The sequence below is a fragment of the Pipistrellus kuhlii genome, unplaced genomic scaffold (genome assembly GCF_014108245.1).
Source record: "Pipistrellus kuhlii isolate mPipKuh1 unplaced genomic scaffold, mPipKuh1.p scaffold_m20_p_1, whole genome shotgun sequence".
Classification (NCBI taxonomy): Eukaryota; Metazoa; Chordata; class Mammalia; order Chiroptera; family Vespertilionidae; genus Pipistrellus; species Pipistrellus kuhlii.
The window spans coordinates 19,414,071-19,438,615 of NW_023425404.1; the positions used below are offsets into that span (position 1 = coordinate 19,414,071).

Consider the following 24,545-nt stretch of genomic DNA (forward strand, 5'->3'; position numbering starts at 1 on the left):
GCTAGGGGCACCCGCGGTCGCCTGTTTGTTGCAACAAGTTTCTGCGTCGGGCGGCTCTGAGGAGGCTGGCGCAACCCGCACCGCGGGGGCCGGCGCGGCCGCAGCTCGCTGGCCGCCCCTCCTGCCCCTCTCCCCCGGGGGAGGCGTGGGACCTCCTCCTCCTCCTCCCGTCTGCACAGCTGGATGGGACCGGGCTCCACCCGGCTTCCCCCGAGGGCTGGATGCTGCTCTCCCACTCCCGTCCGAAGTCAGACCCCTTCCCGGGAGGACCGGCAGCCGGGCCCTCCCTCCCCGCACTTCCCGGGCGGGCGTCCCGGCACCATCGCCCAGTCCGTCCGGGATCGCCCGCTCCTCACGCTCCCCTCACCCCGTCGGCCTCTGGCTGGGAGTCACTTCCCCCGCCATGCCCCACCCCGCCCAGCCCGCGCCCTCTCCTCCCAGGCTCCCGCGGCTCAGCGCCTCTGGCCCCGCGCCCTCATCACGCTCCCCTTGGACACGCGGGCAGGTCTCCCCCCAGTCCCAGTCCCGAACGGAAGGGGTGCCCATGATTTTGCACACCCCGGTGGAAAGTCCCCGGGCCACCCGGTTGCGTGGGAAGCCTGTAACGCTCAGGCTCGCCTCCGCGCTTCCGCCTACAGAGTCACGACTGGGGGACTGCGGCGGCGAAGGCGCCGAGCGCCGCCGACCCCCGGCTTGGCCACTGAAGCGAGCGGGCGGGCGGGCGAGCTGGCACGTAAGCACGCACGCACACTCCGGCCCCGGCGCCCCTCGTTCGCGGCTACCCGGCACGCAGTCACGTGGGTCCGTCACGGGGCGGCCGGCGCGGGAAGCCGCGCGAGAACGGCCCCAGGGGTGCGTGAGCCGGCGCCGCCGCGTGACGTTTTGCGGCGCGGGAGCTGCCCCTCCCGCATGGAGGAGCCGGCTGGCCGCCGCGGCGGCGTCTGGGTAAGCGGCGCGGCCCGGCCCGGCCCCTGTGGGCTGCCCCAGGCTCGGTCCCTCCCGCCCGCGTGCCGCCCGGGGCGGTGGCGGCGGCGGCGGCGGCCTGCAGCTGCGCCGGTCGCGGAACAGATGCAAGTAGCTGAGGGGAGAGGGGGTGTTTTCGGTCCGTTTGACATGTCAATCAGGGCAAAACGAGGAAAAATGGCAACCGCGGAGTGAGCGCTGGGCCGAGGATGCCCGAGCCACCCCCGCCGCCCTCGCTGCCCGCACGAGGCCGTGGTCGGGGCCCGGCGCAGGCGGGGGGCGCGCGAGGACGCCCGCCGCACACCCGGCCGCCACTCCGCGCGGACAGCCCGACCTCTCCCGCGAGCGGGCGGGTGTCCAGGGGCAGCCTGCGCGAGGCCACTGCCTCCCCTCTCCCCCGCCTCCTTTGTGATTACTATGTTTCTAGAGCAGGAAGTATCCCTCCCGACTCAAGATTCATGTCTTTCTTTTTTTTTCATTTTATATTGATCTCATTCTAAACACACCCAGGTTTGTTTGTGGTGGCGTTTTTTTTTAAAGCTTGCCCTCATGTATCACTTTCCTTCCCTAGCGAGCGCTCATTGGGAGAAAACAAGCTGCTCAAGCAGCCCCTGAACTGGACCTGGAACTTGACAGCAGCTAACTTGTTTCCTAAATTAACGCCTAGTCCCGTCCCCCCCCCTCCCCCCCAAGGGATTACACTGGGCATGCATTCTCTTGAGAATCAGGTCTTTTGGGTAAAGCTGTTCATGCTTACAGGATTTTGCCAAGTGTGTAAAGCACACTTTGTAATCAACAGATTTTTAAAGCTGACGGGCGTTAATGGAAAGTCCAGTTCACCCCTCTTATTTTACAGGTGAGGACACCCGGCCTAAAGAGCAAGCGTGCAGCTTGATTGAGGCCCCGCACCTTTTGTATAAGTGGACTCAAGGGCTCCGGACACCTTGGTCATTGTTCTCTCTCTACCACACCAGGAGTGCAGTGCCAGTTTAATCCGCTCAGTATAGAGACTGTCTTGTCAGAGGTGATTATACTGGGCTTGATCCAGAGTCTTGAGAAATCAGATTTGGTCATTGTGTGATGGGTTTGGTATTTTAAGAAATGGGGTTGGCACTATTTCCAGGTGAAATAGAATGGCTATAATGTACTTTGAAGCTCAAAGCTTCCCCCTCTCCACCCCCCATTCAGCCCTGTTCTCTGCAAGAATAACCAACATTTGCAGCATTGTTTGCTACCATAAGGTTAAGGCATCGAAGTCCAGTTCGGCTATCTGTTATGTTTTAATTAAGAATAAACTGTTAATCCATTATCAGACATCAGCTCTTTCATAGGGAACCAAACAATGATGGGTGGGACGTGGAATAGATGAGTACTGGTGGCTGGAAGGTCATTAGGAAGCAGTGAAACATCACAGTCATGGTCGGCGAAAAAGGAGGGAGGGACCTCACAAGGCTTGCTACACCTTTTTGCCCAGCCCTACCCTGAATGTCTTGTTTGGAGGTAGTGAAGATGGATTCTGCTCAGGTTTGGTTGCTTTTTATTAAGTACCTGCGTGAATTTCTTATACTTAACCAAAAGGAGGTAGTATTATTTCCTTTTTTTTTCTTTTTCTTTTTCTTTTTTTTAAACAAACCAGGAAGTAGGCTCAGGGATTTACTTGGCTTCAATGATACAGCCATTTGCAGCAGAATTCAAGCCTAGATCACTTATCTCCCAAGTCTAGTCTGTGCTCTTTTGCACAGACTATATCTCACAGCCACTTCAAGCCAGGAAGGGGATGAGAGAAATCGCCTGTGGCTGATTTATTGGCGCCTGTGGTTGCCCAGAGAAGCTGAGCAGGACTTTCAGCTGCCCTCTGTGCCTTCGAAAGTGGAGCTGTGCGCTTCCACCCTATCTCCTGAGGGGAATATGAAGGAGCCAGGCTGTCTAGCTCTGGGGAGGAGGGGCCCGAGTGCCTTGGCCGTAAAATATCCTGGTGAAGGCTGTGCTGGGAAGTCTTGCATAATGCCTTCCCCACCACTGAACCGGAGTGTTTTATTTGCAGTGGTCTGTAGGTGCTGCTTGACAATCTTGTTAAAGAAAAACCGGCCCGTTTTAGTAATAGCAGGGCCAGAAAAGAGTTGGGGTTTTATATGATTGCAGACTTTTTTTCCCCTCTCATCAAAAAACGCAATGCAGGTGCTCTTATCTTGATAAATTATAAAGTACTTCTACACCACTTCCTGTGCTCCCTTTCTGCTTATTTATTCCAAGTTGCAAACTTCAGTCTTTTGATAAAAGAATATCAAGAAAAATGCTGCTTCGGTTCATAGTTACGAGCACAGACTATGGAGTCAGATCTAACTTTTGCACCCCGTTTTATAACATTTGCTAGTTGTGTGTCCTAAATCGAGGTTTTTCCTCTTCTGTAAAATGGAGAGAAAAGGAACACAGATAGTCACGGTAAGGATTAAATGAGATAATGTACATAGAGCACTCAGCACAGGCCTTGCAGTGACACTCCTTATAATAATAGTAGCTATTGATAATTTGAACAGGATCATTCCCTTCAGGATAGGAAAGATAACTATTTGAACTTGCTTCCGGAGAGTGGAGGAAGAGGAAATAAAGTGTTTGAAGCAGACATCGGTTTCAGGGTTATTGATTGAATTTATTAATACTTCTTTCCCTTTGCTAGCAGGAATTGTTTTTTTAATCTGATCTTTAGAAAAAGTGTTGTGTTATTAGCTTTTTTTTTTTTGTAATTTTTCTTAATTATTTCTTTCCTGGTTACAAATCAATATACAATGACTTTTTGTTTCTTCTGAAAAACTCTAGACACTTTGAGCAAAGGGTTTCATTAGCCCTTGTGGATAATGTGTTTGTGGAACATTCTATATTCAGAAGTTATCATTTTTGTTTGTACTTTCCTCTAGATCTTTACTAGCACTCTTATTTTCCAGCTTTCTCCTGTCCTTTCAGTACCTTATTTTTTCTTTCAGAAACGAAGTCTTCATTTTATTTTTTTAGAGTGGATAAGAAGAATCTTTTCCTTTTCTTCACAGGGTTCTGATTTTTTTTTTTTCTTCAAGATCCACTATGCACAGACTGGTGTTAGCATTTTTGTTTGCCTGGTGCTGTGGCTTTACCAGGCCTCCCACATGTTGGTTAGACGGGTGTTAGAGATGTGATATAAGCTGGCTGTGTCTGCCAACAGGTGGGAGGCCCCAAACTAACGTTTCCCTGTTCCGTTAAGGTTTCTAGAGCGTAACTGATCTTCCTGTGCCATCTAGCATGATTGCTTCTTACCCTCTACTGTAATATTCTCAGTGATGCCTAGAATTACTGCAGATCTTACCTCAAACGATATTTGGGATTTCCACATCATTTTTATTTTATTTTTTAAAGTATATTTTATTGATTTTTTACAGAGAGGAAGAGAGAGGGGTAGAGAGTTAGAAACATCAATGAGAGAGGATCATCGATTAGCTGCATCTTGCACACAACTGGGGATGTGCCCACAACCAACATATATGCCCTTGCCCGGAATCGAACCCGGGACCTTTCAGTCCCCAGACCGACGTTCTATCCACTGAGCCAAACCGGTTTCGGCTCCACATCATTTTTAGGTATGAAAATAGGTGTATGAGAGTAAATATCTCTTTTTCCTAAATACTTTTTAAAAAGTGAAAATGGTATGTTCCTCCTTTCCCCTCTCTTCATCCTACTAGCTTGGGAGCACTTTTTTTTTGTTTTTAATCTTCACCTGACTATATTTTTCCATTGATTTCTCTCTCTCTCTCTCTCTCTCTCTCTCTCTTTCTCTCTCTCTCTCTCTCTCTCTCTGTCTTTTTTTTTTAGAGAGAGAGGAGAGGGGGAGAGACAGAGAGAAACATTGATTTGAGAGAGGCACATGCATTGGATCCATCCGTTGCCTCTCCCACTCACCCCAACCAGGGCTGGAGATTAAGCCTGCAATTGACAAACGTGCTCTTGACCAGAATCCAACCTGGGACCCTTCAGTCCATGGACCGATGCTCTATCCACTGAGCCAGACTGCCTAGGTCTGGGAGCACTTTTATTTCTTAATGTGGCTAACTGGTTAAAGTTACAATTAGAATTATAATTGTTGATTTTTGTTCACTTAATGTAATTGGTATTATTCCCACATTTTTAGCACTTCTTATGAAGTTGCTTCTTTTTCTCTGTGACGTATTCTCTAAAGCAAGCATGTCAAACTCGCCGCCCATGGGCTGCACGTGGCCCACAATATTTTTTCAGCCAGCCAATATAACGGCATGTAAGAGACGTTTTAATAAGAATTTCGTAACTTAATTTTTATACTATCCTGTTATACATAATTATTAATAATGAACTACAGTGTTCGCTAATGACTGATTATTATAATCGTGTTGCATTCATTTCCCTTTCCTGCCTTAAACACAGGTGCACTATTCCTCTCCACTAATTCTAGCAGCGAATATTTTAGCAGCCGATTGCCATATCATTAGTCTTGGACTGACTTGTTTCTTTGTCCTCCCTTCAAATGCCGTGGCTCTTAACTGAGGTGTCTTATTAGAATCATCTGTGGAGCTTTTTAAGGAAGGATTGGTGCTTTATCCCCAGCGATTGTGTTTGGGTTAGTCTGGAGTAGGAATTAGACTTCAGTACAACTCATCATGGAAAGTTTTATAATACAATCAGCAATAAAAGCCACTATCTCAGGATAAAATTATTTCTGCAAACATTCTTTCTCTAGGTTACACCTTTACAATTATGTGAAAGTACCATTAAAAAGTGTAAATCATTGTATAAAACCTTTATCATGTGGCAGGTTTGGATATCTCTGCCTTTACCTTTTTATTTATAGCCATGAGTGAGTATCTCAAAAAAGCTGTACACATTTCTCTGCCAACTTTCCTATCTCCTTGCCTTAATAAAAAAAGTCACAGAGGTAGGAACCACAGAGAAAATATCTAAGACTATTTGTTTTCCACAGAAATAAATGTCTTACTTCTTTAGATCTTTTTTTTTTTTTTTTTTTTTTTTTTTTAATATTCTTACAGCCTGAGACAATGGAAAGCTGTATATTCCAGGACATTGTTCTGGCTACCCTAAGTCTGAAAGTCATCTATTATACAATAGATTTTTCTTCAATAAATAAAAATCAAAGATATTGAATATCAAGTTAACTTTGAATTAAACAAATGTAGATACCGATATAAAGCTGTTCTAGTTTACTTAATTTGAGCTACTCTAGAGTTACTACAATCTAGTAAGTAAAGAAGATTTTTGTAGTCTAAAATAATGCTAACTCCATTGTAGTACAAATACCACTTGGATAACAGATAAAGTATTTTAATAGGTAGCACTCTTATATTGGCTCTAGTATTTGTAAGTATAATAAAATGACAAATTATTTTTCTGCAACCTCTCACATCTTAGTACTTCCACCAAAAATTCTCAGATGTAACCTCTAAGATCTTTCTGTATGCATAAGAAACTTTGGCTGTTCCACATACTAGACAAAATAAAATTGATGATCAAAGAAACTATGAACAAAGGTTACATAAAAGCCTACCTAATAAATTGCAAAGTGGGTTATATTAGGAAATGTTTTTAGTAACTTTGTGATGGATTGGCTTTATTGACCTCAGGTAAAATCTAGTTATGTTGCCTTGAAATAATCAAAGGTCTATTATTATGAAAACAAGTTGGAATGAACTTATTATGTATGTAAGTTGCTGGTTGTTGTTTTTTAAACACATCTGAATTTGTTTCATTTCATAAACTTGGAAAATTTATCCCTTTATTTCAATCAGTATATTTGTAACTGCCATCAATATATATGTTGAAAGTTCTAGAAGGGGATTTTGAAAAAAGGACTTTGCATTTAAAGTCAGACTTGAAGTACTACTAGCATCATCGTAATAACTAGTTATCTGACTTTGGGTACCTCTCCCACGTTCTCCAAGCCTATGGTTCCTCAACTATAAAATGGAACTAATTCAGTACCTGCTTTGTTACTGCATAGAATCAAAATAATATAATGTAGGGCAGATTTCTCAAAATGTGGTCTTTGGAAGTTCCTGAAACCCTTTCAGTGGTCTACACGGATCTCTCTTTTGCAAGGCCAAATTCTCTTAATATATGTGAACCAAAACATGGCAACAGATTGAAAGAAGAAGCATGGAAAAGAAGCCAGCTATATTTTTCAAAGCCTGGTATTAAAGATTATAAAATAGCCCTAGCCAGTTTTGCTCAGTGGATAGAGCATTGGCCTGTGGACTGAAGGGTTTGATTTCGGTCAAGTGCATGTGCCTGGTTACAGGCTCAATCCCCAGTAGGAGGTGTGCGGGAAGCAGCCGATCAATGATTCTCAGTGATGTTTCTATCTCTTCTTCTCTAAGATAAAAAAAGTATATATATTTTTAAAAAGGATTGTAAAATATAAAACAATACCACCCTTCTCACTTAAAAAAAATGTTTTAGAAAAGAAAATATTATTTATGTTAAATAATGGGTTTATTGTTATTAATAAATTTTAAATTTTTAAAGTTCTCATCTTTAATTTCTTGTATAGTAACTGTTGATTAAGGTAACCCACACAAACAACAGATCTTCCCAGTCTGTAATACTTTTCTTAAGAGTGTAAATGGAGCCGGTGTGGCTCTGTGGTTGAGTGTGGACCTATGTAGCAAAAGATCTCCAGTTTGATTCCTGATCAGAACACATGCCTAGGTTGCAATCAATGTTTCTCTCTCTTAAAAAAATATGTGTGTGTGTGTGTGTGTATGTATATATACACAAATATATGTATGTATGTATATGTATATGTAAACATCTTGTTTTTAAATACAGTTTTATTGATTTTAGAGAGGAAGGGAGAGGGAAAGAGATATAGAAACAATGATGAGAGAATCATTGATTAGCTGCCTCCTGCATGCTCCCTCCTGGGGTTTGAGCCTATAACCTGGACATATGCCCTTGACTAGAATCGAACACAGGATTCTTCAGTCCACAGGCCAAGGCTCTATCCACTGAGCCAAACCAGCTAGGGTAATACATATATTTATATATATATATATATATATATATATATATATATATATATATATATATTTATATTTATATATATTTATATTTATATTTATATATGTGTGTGTGTAAATTTTTTTCAAAAGAGTGTAAATGAATTTTGAGACCAGAACTTTTTAGAACTGCTGATCAAGGGTAATAGCTGAATAGTTTCTATTAAGGTTGAGATATATAAAAATTTATAGTTTTATTGAGATAAAAACAGTAAACTTGAAAAAAAAAAAAGTTTAAAAACTACCAGATGTCATCCATGAGTGACAAAATGCTCGCAGAAACTGGAATGGAGACTGTACTTTGAAGAAGGGAACAGCAGTGGATAAATTTCCACTTTTATGGCTTTTATCCTGAGAGAAGACCCCAGTTGGTGACATGAGAGGACGGCTAAAACTGGGATAATAACCTGTGATCATTTGCTTGAAGAAAGGAGGACAGAGTTCAGAGTGATGACATAGCTGGAAACTAAGCAGGAAACCCTAGAAAGGATGAGTGAAAGTTCTAAATACTGCGTATAAACTCAGCTCAAATCTCTTGCCAACTCCTAAACTTACACGTGTGTTGAACAGCCTTTAAACAACATGCATAACACTGAAATATCTGAACCATAGGGAGACAGAACTTGGAGTTAAAGTCCAGCCTAGTTAATTATCTGCAAAAAACAAAAACATCAGTACTCAGAAGACAATTATAGAATCTAAAATCTTAAGTAATCACAGTGTCTAGGATATTACCAAAAATGAATACACATAAGAAACAGGAAATTATTACCCTAATTAATGAAGATTAACCCCAAGATGACCCAGAGGTTGGATTTGGCAGAAAAGATCTAAAGCAGCAATTTTAACTATGCTTACGGATGTAAAGCAAAATTAGTAATGTATGAACAAATAAAAAATCTCAACAGAGAAAGTAACAATAAGATGAAAAATTTTGACCTGAAAATACACTGAAAGATTAAAGTAAGTCTGAATAGCTCAAACGGTGAATAAAGAACTTTTTAATTAATTAAGGAAAGCAGCCAAAACCAGTTTGGCTCAGTGGATAGAGCGTCAGCCTGCAGACTGAAAGGTCGCAGATTCAATTCTGGTCAAGGGCATGTACCTTGGTTGCGGGCACATCCCCAGTAGCGGGTGTGCAAGAGGCAGCTGATCGATGATTCTCTCTCATCGATGTTTCTAACTATCCCTCTCTCTTCCTCTATGTAAAAAGTCAATTTTTATATATCTATATCTATATCTATATATCTATATCTATATATATATATTTATTTTTTAAATTTTATTTATTTATTTTTTTTAATTAAGGAAAAGCAGTTGTGGGATGGGGATATCCAAAGGGAAGGGCCACACAGCACCGTGCAAGAGGGTATTGGGTCCATTATGGCAGCAAAAGTAGTTGAGTGGGAAAAGGAAGGACATAAAAGAAGTACCAGGAGAGCCTAGACCAGGCTGCTTTGGCTCACTGAGAAGTCCGAGAAAAGGGGACCTTGGAGACAGGCTCGGGATTAACCCAGGATGATCTGCCCATTGTACCAGGTTGCTAGTCTCATGGGGTTCCTTAGAGTTTGGGGGAAGGAGAGGGAGAAGGGAATGGCACAGGCATGCTCCTTGGAGGGAGAGCGAGCACTGGATCCTTTGTCCTGAGCATATCTCTCTTGCAGGTGGAAATCATAGGGGAGGTTCCAGGGGAGGGACTTAATGGAATATTCATCAGCTTTCCAGGTATGCTCTTTCTAGGTTGTGGTCTCCAGTGATTAGCTGGTGCCAGGGCAGGGTCATTAGTCAGTGTGGCTGGTCCTGAGGCAGCCATTTGTCTGGTTTTGCTGGTCTTCTGGGCCTGGAGCTGAAATACAACGAAGGCCTACATGTTATCCTTTTTTTTTTAATTGATTTCAGAGAGGAAGGGAGAGAGAAACATCAATGATGAGAGAGAATTGCCTCCTACACACCCCCTACTGGGGATCGAACCTGCAACCTGGGCGTGTGCCCTTGACCAGAATTGAACCTGGGACCCTTCATTCTGCAGACTGACATTCAATCTGCTGAGCCAAACTGGCTAGGGCTAGATGTTTTCTTTAGGGATGAGAAGATCAGGCGTCCCAAACCACATGACCAGTGATGTGCTAGAGGAGGATAGGTTACCCTGGAGGCAAGGTTCTTGTTTTCCTAGTTTTGCCCCTTGCTAGGCATCCAGGGCTCTCTGCCCTGTGAGTTTCCGTACCTGGCCCCATAGTCCTTGCTCTGCTCACGTCTGATATTATATACTATCTACAATAAAAAATTCACTGAATGGATTTAATAGATAAATGACAAAGTGAATGAACTTGAAGAAATTATCTGAAGCAGAAAGAATATATATGAAAGTTCTCTATAAACAAATGCTCTATGTTAGCATTAAATAATCATTTATTTCAAGTATTTTTTTCTTTATTGATTAAGGTATTTGTGTCCTTATCCTCCCATGCCCGCCCCCCCCACCTTCCCACTCATGCCCTCAACCCCCTGGTGTCTTTGTCCATTGGTTAGGCATATATGCATGCATACAAGTCTTGTTTTTTTAAATATATTTTATTGACTTTTTACAGAGAGGAAGAGAGAGGGAAAAAGAGAAACATCGATGAGAGACTCGCTGATCAGCTGCCTCCTGCACACCCACCACTGGGGATGTACCCACAACCAAGGTACACACCCTTGACCGGAGTCAAACCTGGGACCTCCCAGTCCACAGGCTGACTCTCTCCACTGAGAGAGTCCACTCTTCCCCCCCTCAAATGCTCCCCTCTACCAGGTTCCCACCCCACCCTCTGTCCTTTCCCCACCCCCATTGTCCTCATCCATAGGTGCACAGTTTTTGTTCAGTCTCTTCCCGAACTCCCACTCCCCTTTTCCCCGAGAATTGTCAGTCCACTCCCCTTCCATACCTCTGATTCTATTATATTCACCAGTTAATATTGTTCATCGGATTTTTTAATTCCCTTGGTTTTTAGATTCACTTGTTGATAGTTACGTATTTGTTGATCATAATTTTTATCTTATCTTCCTCTTCCTAAATAACCCCCTTCAGCAATTCATATAATTCTGGTTTGGTGGTGGTGAACTCTTTTAGCTTTTTTTATTTGTGAAGCTCTTTATCTGTCCTTTGATTCTGAGTAATAGCTTTGCTGGGTAGACTATTTTTGGCTTATAGGTTCTTGCTATTCATCACCTTGAATATTTCTTGCCATTCCCGTCTGGCCTGCATGGTTTCTGTTGAGAAATCAGCTGACAATCGTATGGGTGCTCCTTTATAGGTAACTACCTGCTTTTCTTGGAATTGCTCTTGGAATTTTAATTATGATGTGTCTTGGTGTGATCCTCCTTGGATTCCTTTTGTTTGGGGTTCTGCGGGCTTCCTGGACTTCTAAGTCTATCTTTCCCCAGGTGGGGGAAGTTTTCAGTCACTATTTCTTCCAGTATTCTTTCAGTATCTTGCTCTCTCTCTTCTTCTGGAATCCCCATAATTCTGATGTTGGTTCGCTTGAAATTGTCCCAAAGGTTTCTTACACTATCTTCAACTTTCTGGATTCTCTTATCTTCTCCCTTCTGCAGAGGAGTGTCCTCTGGCTCTTTGTGTTCTAAATCTTTGTCTTGATTCTTGCGATCTTTCAGTCTGTTTTTAGGACTTTGTATAATATTTTTTATTTCAGACAATGTTTTCTTCATTTCTAGTTGATCCCTTATTATTTCTAGTAGCTCCCTTTTCATATCCTCATAGGTCTCATTTATTTTATCTGCCTTTTTTAGGATATTGTTGAATAACCTTATAACTGTAGTTTTGAACTCAATGTCCAATCTTTTCTTTTCCTCCATCTCCTTCCTTTTTGTCCTTCCTCTTGTCTGCATTTTAGTTGTTTCCCTGATTTGATGGAATAGCTTTGTGTGCTAGGTGTTCTGGTAGAGCCCAGTAGCACAGCCTTCCCAGTTACCTGCGGTGGACAGTCTTGGTGTAGCCCTTTGTGGGCTGTGTGTGCAGTCTTGTTGTTAAACCTTGCTAATTGTTGGTACCACTGGGAAGCATTGATCTCCAAGCCAATTGGCTGTGAGGATCAGCAGTGTCTCAGCTAGGAGGGCTTCTGTACTCCGCTTGGATAGGGCGGGGTCTCGGGGTGGCGCAGACAATCTTTGGTTCCCTGTCAGTCTTGCCTTATAAAGTCCTGTTCGCGGTGAGTTTCGGAAGATTGGTTGCAGGTGCACGCACCTCTTTGGTAAAGGCGCAGACAGGCTTTGGATTCCTGTCAGTCCCTCCTTAGAGAAAGCCAGCCTCTGGGAGAGCTTCTGTGCTCAGCCAGAGATGGGGCGGAGTCTCTGGTTGGTGCAGACAAACTTTGTTTTCCCTTCAGCTCCTCCCCAAGTCCCGCAGTAATGGCCTCTGGCTTCACACACCTCCGAGAGATCTCTGCCCACTGCCTGACAGTCTGGCCTCTCCCTGTCTGGGGCTATCTATCAGAGCAATAGGGTGATTCTGTTTTCCTCTCGAACAAGAAAGCCAGCCACATGTTAGCGGTCTGTCCTCTCTGTGCACTAGGAGTAAGCCAGCAGCAATCTCGGTCCAGCCCTTCCTCTCTACGCCGGGAGGGAGTAAGCCAGCACCTTTTCTCCATAACTTCACAGTTCCTGAGGTTCAGCGTGTCCTCTCTCCTTCCCAGGGATGGCAGAGCCTCCTCTCAGCTAGCCATTCGGCGCTTCAGGGAAATGCCTCCCCTGTTTTCCAGTTCTAAATTCAAATTTGTTGTGGTAGGCTGCATTCGGGTATCTACCCTATGCCGCCATCTTGGTTTCTCCGAGCCAAACCAGTTTTGACCAAACAAGTCTTTTGGTTGATCTCTCCTCCTTATCCCTTCCCCAACCTTCCCTCTGAGGTTTGATGGTCTCATCCACGCTTTTTCTAGGTTCCTTTCAAGGCCTAAACTTATCTCTTCCTTTTGCATGTGGACTGACTTCTAATTTGTAAATCAGTGACATCTAAAAGAATACTTTTGAATACTTGCTCCTCACATTGACCAGTTCCTCTCCACTGTCAGAAAAAGAAATCCCTCTTTTCTCCATGGCTCACTGCTATGCTTATACTTTTGATTGCATTCCTTATGGCTTCTAGAGGTGCCAACCCTTCTTTAGCTTGAAAGTTATCTTCAATCTGCAGCATCCTCAATGACCTATCTTACGTGTAGCTACTCCTTATGGCTGCTGCTTTCCAGTATAGCCTTGCAGTCAGATATTTTGCTTTTGCTGTTCTTCCGAACTGTTTTCATAGGTCACCAAAAACCTTTGGTCACACACTTGGGGGTGTTGTAACAGGCTTCATCCCCGAGTTACTCTGCAGCATTTTCCGTCATTGCCACCTTCTCTTGCCAAGGTTCTCACCTTCGCCTCACCTCCCTATCCTACCCAATGACAGTGTATTCTCTTATTTCTCCTAGTCCCCTTATTGTATCTTTTCTGTGTTGTTCAGGAATTTATTCTTACCTTATTTTCTCTTCGTTTACGCGATAGAACCATTCACTCCGGCAGCTTCAGCCTTGTCCTTTTAGGGGACCTCCTCTCCCTCTCCAGCCCTGCTCTCTCTAGAGCCTCAGACCAGCATGTTGTCTCTACTCGGATCACTAAACACGTGTACTCGGATGTCCTAAAGTGAACACTTGAACTCACTGTGTCCAAAGTGAAACTTGACTCTTATCAAGCCAGTTTCTAAGTCTCTTGTTTGGCATCCCTGCCTTTCTATCAACTCCTGTGCATGGCAGTTACTCTGCAAATATGATCTGAAGGAATGAACAGTCTTCCAGTTACCCATGCTGGAATTCTGAGACTCACCTTTGACTTGATCTCTGTAGCTGACCACATCCCATCTGCTGCCAAGTCACGTCAGTTCTACGTCTGGTGTATCGTATTCTTTCCTTCATTTGCACCATTACTTGGATATTGCAGTAGGCCCCTTGTTCTTTATTTATTCATGCCTTTCACTTATTGATTTTGTTTATATATTCCAACTAAACTGACTAGTCTTGACTCAGAAGCCAAATGATGGTGGTGGTGGTGGTGATGATGACGACTGCTATTTATTGAACACTTACTATGGGACCACATATCTAAGTGCTTATATGCATCATCTTAACTTGTAAGGTAGATACCATAATTACCCATATTTTGTAAGTGAAACGGAGGACTAGCATTGTGTTTTGTGAAGACCATACAGCATAGTGACAGAGCAAGAATTTTAATCCAAGTTGTCTGATTCCAGAGGTCAGACTTTGACTACTACACTGTTCTCCCTCACAGACAACATCTTAACAGACACCACTGGAGCACCTTTTAGTTTATATTCAGTGAGCTATATATTCAGTCAGCTAGCTGACCCCATGTTGTTAAATCACTACTGTGGGTTTTTTTTTTTTCTGTACCAAACTGAATTCTCCAGTTATCTATATATTTATGTCCCTCCCTGTAATTTTACTCATTCTGTTTTTTTCTGCCTGCAATGCTATGTTCACCTTCTGCCTATTTATCTAAGTTCAGTTCAAATGGCTTATTTTCCATTGGGTTTCCTGTTATTTATTCCCCCCTCACTTAACTTGTTCTCCAAGCTGCTCTATAGCACTTGTCACTTCATGTTGTAATTATTATGTTTTATCTCCCCTGTTAGCTTATAATCTTGATTTCAGCAGCTATGTATTTTTTCTGTCCCAATGCCTTGTGCAATGCATGCTTTCAAATATTTTTCTTTATTAAATTTCTCTTCAATAAATATTTTTTCAACAAGTGAATTTAACTGTTACTCATATACCATTAACCACAACGTTTTTATAATATGTGTTTTTTTGTTTGTTTGTTTTATATATATTTTTTATTGATTTTCTACAGAGAGGAAGGGAGAGAGATAGCTAGAAACATCGATGAGAGAGAGTCATTGATCAGCTGCCTCTTGCACACCTCCTACTGGGGATATGCCCGCAACCAAGGTACATGCCCTTGACCGGAATCGAACCGGTCAAGTCCCCAAGCTGACACTATCCATTGAGCCAAACCGGTTTCGGCTAATATGTGGCTTTTTAGTGTGCCATTTTCATTTCTATATGGTTCAGTAATTCATTCTATTAATGTAGTGTGTGTATGTGTGTGTGTGTGTGTGTGTGTGTGTGTGTATAGAGAACTAGTGAAAATGTTTATGATGGGGGGGGCGGTTTGGAGATAATTTATAGGCTAGTTTAAGGTACTTCACTTTGACCCATTTCACTGAATCTAAGATGCATGTTTTTTACATACTGAAATTTCCAATTGGAACAATACCTAAAATTCGAATTTTGTTTATATTCTTAGAGGTAGGCTGAGGTCTTGATAGGTTTTGTTATCTTGTTATTTCATTGTTACTTAAAGGACTTTAAAATGAGAATGTAAGAGATAAGGGTTTTGTGTTTACTTTTTTTAAAAATATTTTTATTGATTTTTTACAAAGGAAGGAAGAGGGAGAGAGTTAGAAACATCGATGAGAGAGAAGCATCGATCAGCTGCCTCTTGCACACCCCCTACTGGGATATGTCCACAACCAGTGGACATGCCCTTGACCGGAATCGAACCTGGGACCCTTCAGTCCGCAGGCTGACGCTCTATCCACTGAGCCAAACCGGTTTTAGCATTGTGTTTACTTTTTTAATTGGAGTAAAGGGAGAAACTTATTTTTGAATAAGTAGGATTTTTAAAAGAAATGTATGAATGTAGACTTAAGCAATTCAAGCAGGATTCCTGAAGTGCAATATTATTTATATAAAAATGGAAAACAGTACCGTACCTTCGTAAGGGATATATACAGATGCTGTAATATTGTGACAATATATACGGGAATCATAAACACCAAATTCAGGGTAGTGGTTACCTTTGGAGGCAAGGTAGGCAGATGGAATGAGGGGGAAGATACCAGGGGGTCTTATATTGTTTACTTTCTGTGCTTAGGGGTGGGAGGGTGGGTGTTTGTTACATTGTTCCCTGTACCTGCTTGTCTTTTGGAAATACAGTTTTAAAAATTAGAGGAAGCCCAGCTGTTTGGCTTCCAATATCCAGGAGGTCACGGTTAGATTCCTGATCAAGGCTCATGCAAGAGGCAGCCAATCAATGATTCTTTCTCATTGATATCCCCACCCTTCCTCTCTGAAATCAATAAAAAATATATACATATATATTTTTTAAATGAAGGTAAGTTCTTGTTGGAGCATCAACCTGTACACCAAACAGTCTGGGTTTGATAGCTGCTGACCACATTACAGGTGCAATACCCACTCAGAGTGGGTGTGGGAGGCAGCCGTTGATGTCTGTCTGTCTGTCTGTCTCAAAAAAATTAAAATTTTCATTAATTAAAAAAACATATCCTTGGGTGAGGATTAAATATTTTTTTTTATTCTGGCCAGCTTGGCTCAGTGGTTAAAACATCAACCTGGGGACTGAATGGTCTGGGGTTTAGTTCCTAGTCAAGAGCACACACCTTGGTTGCAGATTCCCCAGCCCCAGAAGAGATGTGTACGGAAGGCAACAAAGTGATATGTTTCCCTCACAAAGATGTTCTCTTTCTCTCCCCACTTCCTCCCTCCCTTTCACTATTTCTGGAAATCCATGGAAAAATATCCTGGGGTGAGGATTTAAAAAAAAAATTACAAAAAAAAAAAAAAAAAATGAAGCCTGGGCCGAAACTGGTTTGGCTCAATGGATAGAGCGTCGGCTTGGGGACTGAAGGGTCCCGGGTTCGATTCCGGTCAAGGGCATGTACCTTGGTTGCGGGCATATCCCCAGTAGGGAGTATGCAAGAGTTTCCCAAACATTGTATGGTAGTTAGGACGCTGATCGATGACTCTCTCCCATCGATGTTTCTAACTATCTCTTTCCCTTCCTCTCTGTACAAAATCAATAAAATATTGTATATTAAAAAAAAATGAAGCCTGGGGTGAGGTGAGGGTGGGGTGGAAGGGTCAAAAAGGGAGAAAATGAGAGACATCTGTAATACTTCCAACAATAAAATAAAAATTAAAAGTGAGATGAAGGGATTACATGTAGGAATATAGCTATTATATAAAACTTGCATAAAAGGTTTTGTTTTTGTTTTAAGTTAAAACTGTACAGTTCTCCCATCCTTAACTCCCTGGTCCCTGGTTTCCCTCCCAGGAGCAAACATTTAATCCAAATATTGCAGAGACTTCCCAGGGCCCCTTGCTGTCTAATCCAAACTGTTCCCTTGGCTCCTCTCGTTTGTGTGCCATGTTCTCTGGGAGGTAGAGAGGGAGGACATTTGAGTCCTGGAACCCATTGCCCGAGTTTGAATCCCCTGCTCTGCCGCTTACTAGCAATGACCTTGGGTAAATTAACTCTCTGCTGATTCACTTTCATCATATGTAAGATTTATTGAGTAGTCCCTTTTTCAGAGCTGTACTGAGAATTAAATCAGTGAAATATTGCCTGACACATAGGAAGCTCTATATAATGTTAACTATCTTTATTATCAATCACTGAGCTGTCTGCTCCTCAAGCTATTGCCAATGTCCAGACAGCTAATCCCACACCGCACTCACTCACTTGCTTATCCCTTGGATTCTCTGGCTAGGAAGGAAACTTCAGTCCCTTTTTAGGTCTGCTTTTTCAGAGGAGGTTCTCCCAGCCCCCCATGATGCCCTCCATACCAACTGCTTTCTCCCTAAAGCTCCAGGGCTCTCTGAACAGTTGGGGTGGAGAAGGTGGTGAAGCACAGCCTCCCACCTCTGGAACCATAGTCTTCTTGAATGCCCTAGTACTCACACTAGACTGCTCTGCCAGAATTCTTTTGCAGGTTCTTCCTCATGCATGATTTTCCCCCTGAGACTAGTGCACCCATCCTGCATTCTACTTCCGTCAGGACTCTCCGTACTTAATGGTATATGTGTCTGAATCCAGTTAAGATCAGGGTTTAGGTTCTTTCCCATGAGACTTCCATGCCTCCTGTAAATCAGGAGATGTGGTTTGACATCTATTTTAAGGGCTCCTGACCTTACTGTGACTGATGAGTTTCCCAAACATTGTATGGTAGGTGCTTTTCACCTAACTTCTCATTTAGCTCTGAGGCAAGGATCAATATCCCATTCCCATTTTTCCAGTGAAGAAAACTGAGGACTAAAAACATTGTGGTTGCATAGATAAAAGAGGACAGGCCTTCCTTCTGCTCCTGTGTCAACTCATACCTTCTTACCAGATGAAGAAAAGCCATAAATATTTATGGTTTCAGCAGAGTTGATACCAATTGTCATATTAGGAGGATTTAGTGTTAACTAAGTTTGGGGTGAAGTTAATAGAAAATTGTTGACCAGTATGCTGCACAGCTGAAACGAGTGAGAAGGAGAGGGAGAGGAAGAGGGAGAGGGAGAGGGAGAGGGAGAGGGAGAGGGAGAGGGAGAGGAGGAGGAGGAGGAGGAGGAGGAGGAGGAGGAGGAGGAGGAGGAGGAGGAGAAAGAGAGAGAGAGGGAGAGAGAGAGAGAGAGATCAATTTGTTGCTGCACTTATTTGTGATTCATTGGTTGATTCTTATATGCCTTGACTGGGAAATCCAACTAGCCACTCAGCCAAGGCAATACAAAATAATATGGAATGTAAACTAATTTAAAATAAAATAAGAAAATTGTTGCCTTGGCTTGGTGGCTCAGTTGGTTGGAGCATTGTCCAATACACCAAAAGGTTGCTGGTTCAATCCCAGGTCAGAGCACATACCTAGGTTATGGGTTCCATCCCTGGTTTGGGTGCATATAAGAGGCAACTGATCAATGTTCCTCTCTCACATTGATATTTGTCTCTCGCTCCTTTCCTCTCTTTCTAAAATCAATATCCTCAATGAGGATTAAAATAAAGAAAATATTGAATAATTTTATTTAAATGTACAATAGATCTCCTTGTACTCAGGCTTATGTGAACTGTAGCCAGTTTTGTAAATAAAATCTTTATATTCTCCTTTTCCTCAGAGTCACAATGGACACAGCTAGCCATAGCCTTGTCCTTCTGCAGCAGCTGAACATGCAACGAGAATTTGGTTTTCTGTGTGATTGCACAGTTGCTATTGGAGATGTTTACTTCAAAGCCCACAGAGCAGTGCTTGCTGCTTTTTCTAACTATTTCAAGATGATATTTATTCACCAAACAAGGTAAGGATGTGCTTTTGTAAATCTAAAGAGTTTTAATACTATGATATGTCTAACCTTATTATAACATCATTTGGGGGATTCTTGTTATGAGGTCACATAAAAAATGTTATATATTTTTTATATATCAGTAATTAAATGCAGTGTGAGGGATTCATATTGGAAGATAAGAATAAAAACAACAATAGCTCAAATTTATTGAAGGATTATTTTATACAAGCACTGAGTATTTACCTGATGTAAATTATACTATTGTCCATACTATTTTAGAGATAGGAAATCAAGGCTCAGTTGTTAAGTAACTTTCCCATTCAGGATTATACAGCTACTAAGGCTAATAAGTTTGACTCAAACGTAGATCTGTGCTGTTAAAGGTCTGTGCTCTTAAATACTAAGTTGTTGATTTTTATTCCATAACACTTTCATATCAAGATTTCGATGTCATAATTCTGTTCACCTTATACTCCATATTACAGTTCAAAGGTCATTTGTTTCAAATATTTTTTCTAAAAGCTTTTTTGAATATAGGTTACCCCAATAGAATAGTTATGTAGGCAGAGGGCTGAGAAGTGGTGGTCATATTCTGAGCTCTTGATAAAGAATAGCTTTATTCTATCCTACGTTGAAAGTGATAGAACTGTCTGTGATTTTTTTTTAAAGACCTTACATGAAATATCTAGGATTTCAGCCTCAATTATACATTTTTAATTTTATTTATTTGCTTTTTGAAAGTTGATTTTCTCATTTTTTTTAAATCCTCACCCAAGATATGTGTTGTTTTTTAATTGATTTTGAGTGAGAGAAAGAGAGAGAGAGAGAGAGAGAGAGGGAAGCATCAATGTAAGAGAGAAACATCTAACAGTTGCTTCCCATTCATGCCCCGATCTGGAATCAAACCCACAACCTCTTGGTGTATGAGATGATGCTCCAAGCAACAGAGCTACCTGGCCAGAGCTCAGTTATACATTTATTTAAATTCTTCATTCATTCAACTATTGATTGAGCATTTACATGTTAGGCACTGTAACAGCCCCCAGCAACAAATAAGTTATAATCTGCCCTGGAGAAATTTGTAGTCTAATAAAAGATAATGCATATAAAGAAAATAATTGCTGTATAATTGTTCTCTCTGTGCCTCAGTTTCCTTCTCTGTAAAACACTAGAATAATGCACCCACCCATGGTGTTGATAAAAATAAGTGGATTAATAAAATTAAGATTCTTAGAACAGGAGCTTTGCACCGTAAGTTACTGTTGTTAACAATGTAGTAAGCCTACAAAAGAAATGTTGCACAAGGCAGAGTGGAGAGTCGGCAGCCCTGTTTTGAGAAGATTGGAACAAGCTGTACAGTGGTCCTAGATTTTAAAGGATCAGGAGTTGTTTTACAGATGTTGTAGAAGGAAGAAAGAAAGTTTATTGAAGGTAGAGGAAAACATGCATGAAAACATGCAGATATGAACCAGACTAGATCAGAATGATTGGAATGTATGGCACAAAGTACCGAGGATGTTAGAGTCGGAGACAAGTAATGGGTAGCCTTTTCTGCCATGCCAAAGAGTTTCCTCTCTGTGAACTAGATTAGAAACACTACCTTCAGTCTAATTTGAGAGCTATGGGTTGGCTCACCTCTCATACCTGTTGTGTACCCGGTACCTTGCTAAAGTAAATCCAGGAGATACAAAGGTGGCAGCCTGCTATGTGTTATCTCTTGAGCAATTGAAAAATCCTCAGATAACAGAGCTCTGTGCTGATATTAAAAAAACAAAACAAAAAAAAACACCTGCCACAGATTGTGGATATGGGTGGGTCAAAGCTAAGAGTGAAGCTCAAGAGGGAATCCCAAGATCTCAGGACGAAAGAAATGGATTGTCAGCATACTGACACCAGTGCTTTCTTTTTTTTTTTTTTTAAGTGTAGTTTGTTGTTGTTTTTTTTAAATATATTTTATTGAGTTTTTACAGAGAGGAAGAGAAAGGGATAGAAAGCTAGAAACATTGATGAGAGAGAAACATCGATCAGCTGCCTTTTGCACAATTCCACTTGGGATATGCCTGCAACCAAGGTACATGCCCCTGATCGGAATCGAACCTGGGACCTTTCAGTCCACAAGCTCTATCCATTGAGCCATACCGGTTTCGGCACCAGTGCTTTCTGATGCACTCTTACAAACTTTTGCTTCAGGGCAGGGGAGTCCATGGACCGATTCCATTGTTCCTTGACATCCAACACTTCCCTCAGGTTGTCTTTATCCTAATTTTTCAGGGTGTTCCCTGATTTCTTGTTACACAGTTATTTCCATTTGTTATCTGAATTCTAGACTCATATGTAAAAAATGACTTTTGAACTGTAAAATGGAGTTTTTAAAGCTTTCCAAAGTTATCCCTGTATCCACTTGTGATTTAAAGAGTATATATATATATATGTATTAATATAGTTTGGAAGACAAAATAAGGTTAGCATAACTTGATTTCTAAATATTACCAATTTCAATACACCCTTTAAATTTTTTTAAAAAATTTTATTGTGATAAAATATATGTAACATAGCCGAAACCGGTTTGGCTCAGTGAATAGAGCATCAGTCTATGGACTGAAAGGTTCCAGGTTTGATTCTGGTCAAGGGCATGTACCTTGGTTGCAGGCATATCCCCAGTAGGTGGTGCAGGAGGCAGCTAATCGATGTTTCTAACTCTCTATCTCCCTCCCTTCCTCTCTGTAAAAAATAAATATAATATATTTTAAAATATAAAATATATGTAACATAAAATTTGTCATTCAACCATTTTTAATTGTATAATTCAGTGGCATTAATTACATTCACAATGTTGTGCAACCATCACCACTGTTTATTTCTAAGACTTTTCATCTCTCCAGAAACTATACCTTTTAAGTAACAATTTCTCACCACCACTTGCACAGGCTCCTGTTAACCGCTAAACTACCATCTTTCTCTATGAATTTGCCTATTCTGGATATTTCTTACAAGTGGCATCATACAAAACTTGTCCCCTGGTATCTGGCTTATTTCACTTATCATATTTTCAAGGTACATCCATGTTGTAGCATGTATTAGAACTTCATTCCATTTTATGACTGAATAATATTCTATTGTATCTATGTGACACGTTGTGTTAATCCATTCATCTGTTGATGGACCCTTGGGTTGTTTCTATCTTTTGGGTAATATGAATAATGCTGTACTGAACATGGGTGTATGGGTATTTATTTGAGTTCCTTTTTTTGGTTATATACTCAATAGATTTTTTTAAGTTCTTTAAAAGCAGGATACCTATTTTATTTGTAATTTTTCTGCTCTCTGGCAGCTAGAATCACTTAGGAGTCACTACATAAACATTGAACTATTCAGGATATCTGTCTATTTCCTAACTTTCGGCAATAGATTGGAGACATGGAAACTGGTTGCTCGGCCATAAAACTGGTACCCAATGAAACTTTAAACTTTTGTTGCTGTCTTTCATCCAGGCAGATTGCTAAATTTGAGCTTCTTGGGAAAAAATTGCTTTATCCTAAGAGTATACTGTTAACTAAAAGACTAACTAGGTTGTTTCATTTTGTGTGGGTCTGTTTTTTTTTTTTTTGTTTTTTGTTTTGTTTTTTTTTAACAGTGAATGCATAAAAATACAACCAACTGACATCCAGCCTGACATATTCAGCTATTTGTTGCACATTATGTACACGGGGAAAGGACCAAAACAGATTGTAGATCACAGTCGTTTGGAGGAAGGGATTCGCTTTCTTCATGCCGACTACCTTTCTCACATTGCAACTGAAATGAATCAAGTGTTCTCAGCAGAGACTGTGCAATCCTCAAATTTGTATGGCATCCAAATCTCAACAACCCAAAAAACAGCTGTCAAGCAAGGGCTGGAGGTCAAAGAAACTCCTTCCAATAACAGTGGACACAGAGCCGCTGTCCAGAGTGACCACCCCCAGTTGCAGCTTTCTCTTGCTATTGGGCTGGATGATGGCACTGACCAGCAGAAGGTCCATCCTGCAGCCCAGGCCTTGGAGGAACCCCAGAAGCCTCCAGTGTCCATCAAGCAGGAGAGAGGTGACCCAGAATCCGTGATCTCCCAGAGCCACTCCTCATCCTCATCCGAGATGACAGGCCCCACCTTCACCGAAAGTGGTATCAAAATTCACTTATGCCATTACTGTGGAGAACGTTTTGATTCTCGTGGTAACCTAAGACAACATCTCCATACCCATGTATCTGGCTCCCTCCCATTTGGTGTCCCTGCTTCTATTCTGGAAAGTAATGACCTTGGTGAAGTGCACCCACTTAATGAAAATAACGAAGCTCTTGAATGCCACAGGCTCAGCTCCTTCATTGTTAAGGAAAATGAGCAACAGCCTGACCACTCAAACCGGGGTGCCACAGAGCCTTTGCAGATCAGTCAAGTGTCTTTGATCTCCAAAGACACAGAGCCAGTAGAATTAAACTGCAATTTTTCTTTTTCAAGGAAAAGAAAAATAAGTTGTACCATCTGTGGTCATAAGTTTCTTCGAAAGAATCAATTGCTGGAACACATGTATACACACAGAGGTAAATCTTACAGATATAACCGATGCCAAAGGTTTGGTAACGCATTAACCCAGAGATTCCAGCCGTATTGTGAAAGCTGGTCGGATGTCCCCCTGAAAAGTTCTCGCTTGTCGCAAGAACAGTTAGACTCACCTCGTGCCTTAGAGTCAGAGCTCACACAAGAAAACCTGGACACTATCCTGGTTGAGTAGCAGTTTCTTCAGAAATAACAATTCTGACAGAATTCACATGCATTTTTTTAATTCATAAATTATTTTCCTCAAGTTCTGTTAACTTTTTCTTTACTATTTATCCATAGTTTTAACATTGTTGTAAGATATTAATTCATGGTTTTAAAATAACCTTCAATGAAGACTGTGAACTTCTCATAAATTAATTCACAATTTAGAAATAAAAAAGTCAATGTAGTAATATAGAACTTTAGAATAAAGAGTTATTTATAGAATTGCTAAGTTTTTCCAGGTTGTAGATTCAGTAAAACCAAATTAATATGAAGTAAATGAAATATTTTTTAAAGAATACTCTAGACTGGTACTTTTGCCTAATGTTTTACATGAATAAGCCCCTAGAGAATTATTTTAAAATATTTTCTGCCATATTGGAAATTGGTAGTTATTTTAATGCATAACTATGTTACAGTGTATAAAATATGTTTTAAGCATAGCTATACCAAATTATTAGTAGTTGTTAAATTATGTTTTACTTACTGGCTCTGCAACATTTTACATGGCTTTTATTTACCTTTTAACATTGTAAGCATACCCCATTT

General features: G+C 41.4%; 1 protein-coding gene across 5 annotated transcripts; it reads left to right on the forward strand.

Annotated features, from left to right (window-relative positions):
• The first annotated feature begins 416 nt into the window (after positions 1 to 416).
• ZBTB25 (zinc finger and BTB domain containing 25) lies at positions 417 to 24,545 on the forward strand. 5 transcript variants are annotated; one of them, XM_036434390.2, is made up of 4 exons: positions 418 to 945; positions 19,034 to 19,213; positions 22,836 to 23,602; positions 23,694 to 23,837. In XM_036434390.2, the coding sequence occupies exons 1-4, from the start codon at positions 545 to 547 to the stop codon at positions 23,705 to 23,707; spliced, it is 1,362 nt and encodes a 453-aa protein (XP_036290283.2). In that variant the 5' UTR covers positions 418 to 544; the 3' UTR covers positions 23,708 to 23,837. The 5 variants fall into 5 exon arrangements, with proteins under 5 accessions (XP_036290273.1, XP_036290283.2, XP_036290301.1 ...); XM_036434408.2 differs by adding an exon at positions 1,820 to 1,987 and having other exon boundaries at positions 805 to 945; positions 22,836 to 24,545; XM_045579872.1 differs by adding an exon at positions 1,820 to 1,883 and having other exon boundaries at positions 805 to 945; positions 22,836 to 24,545.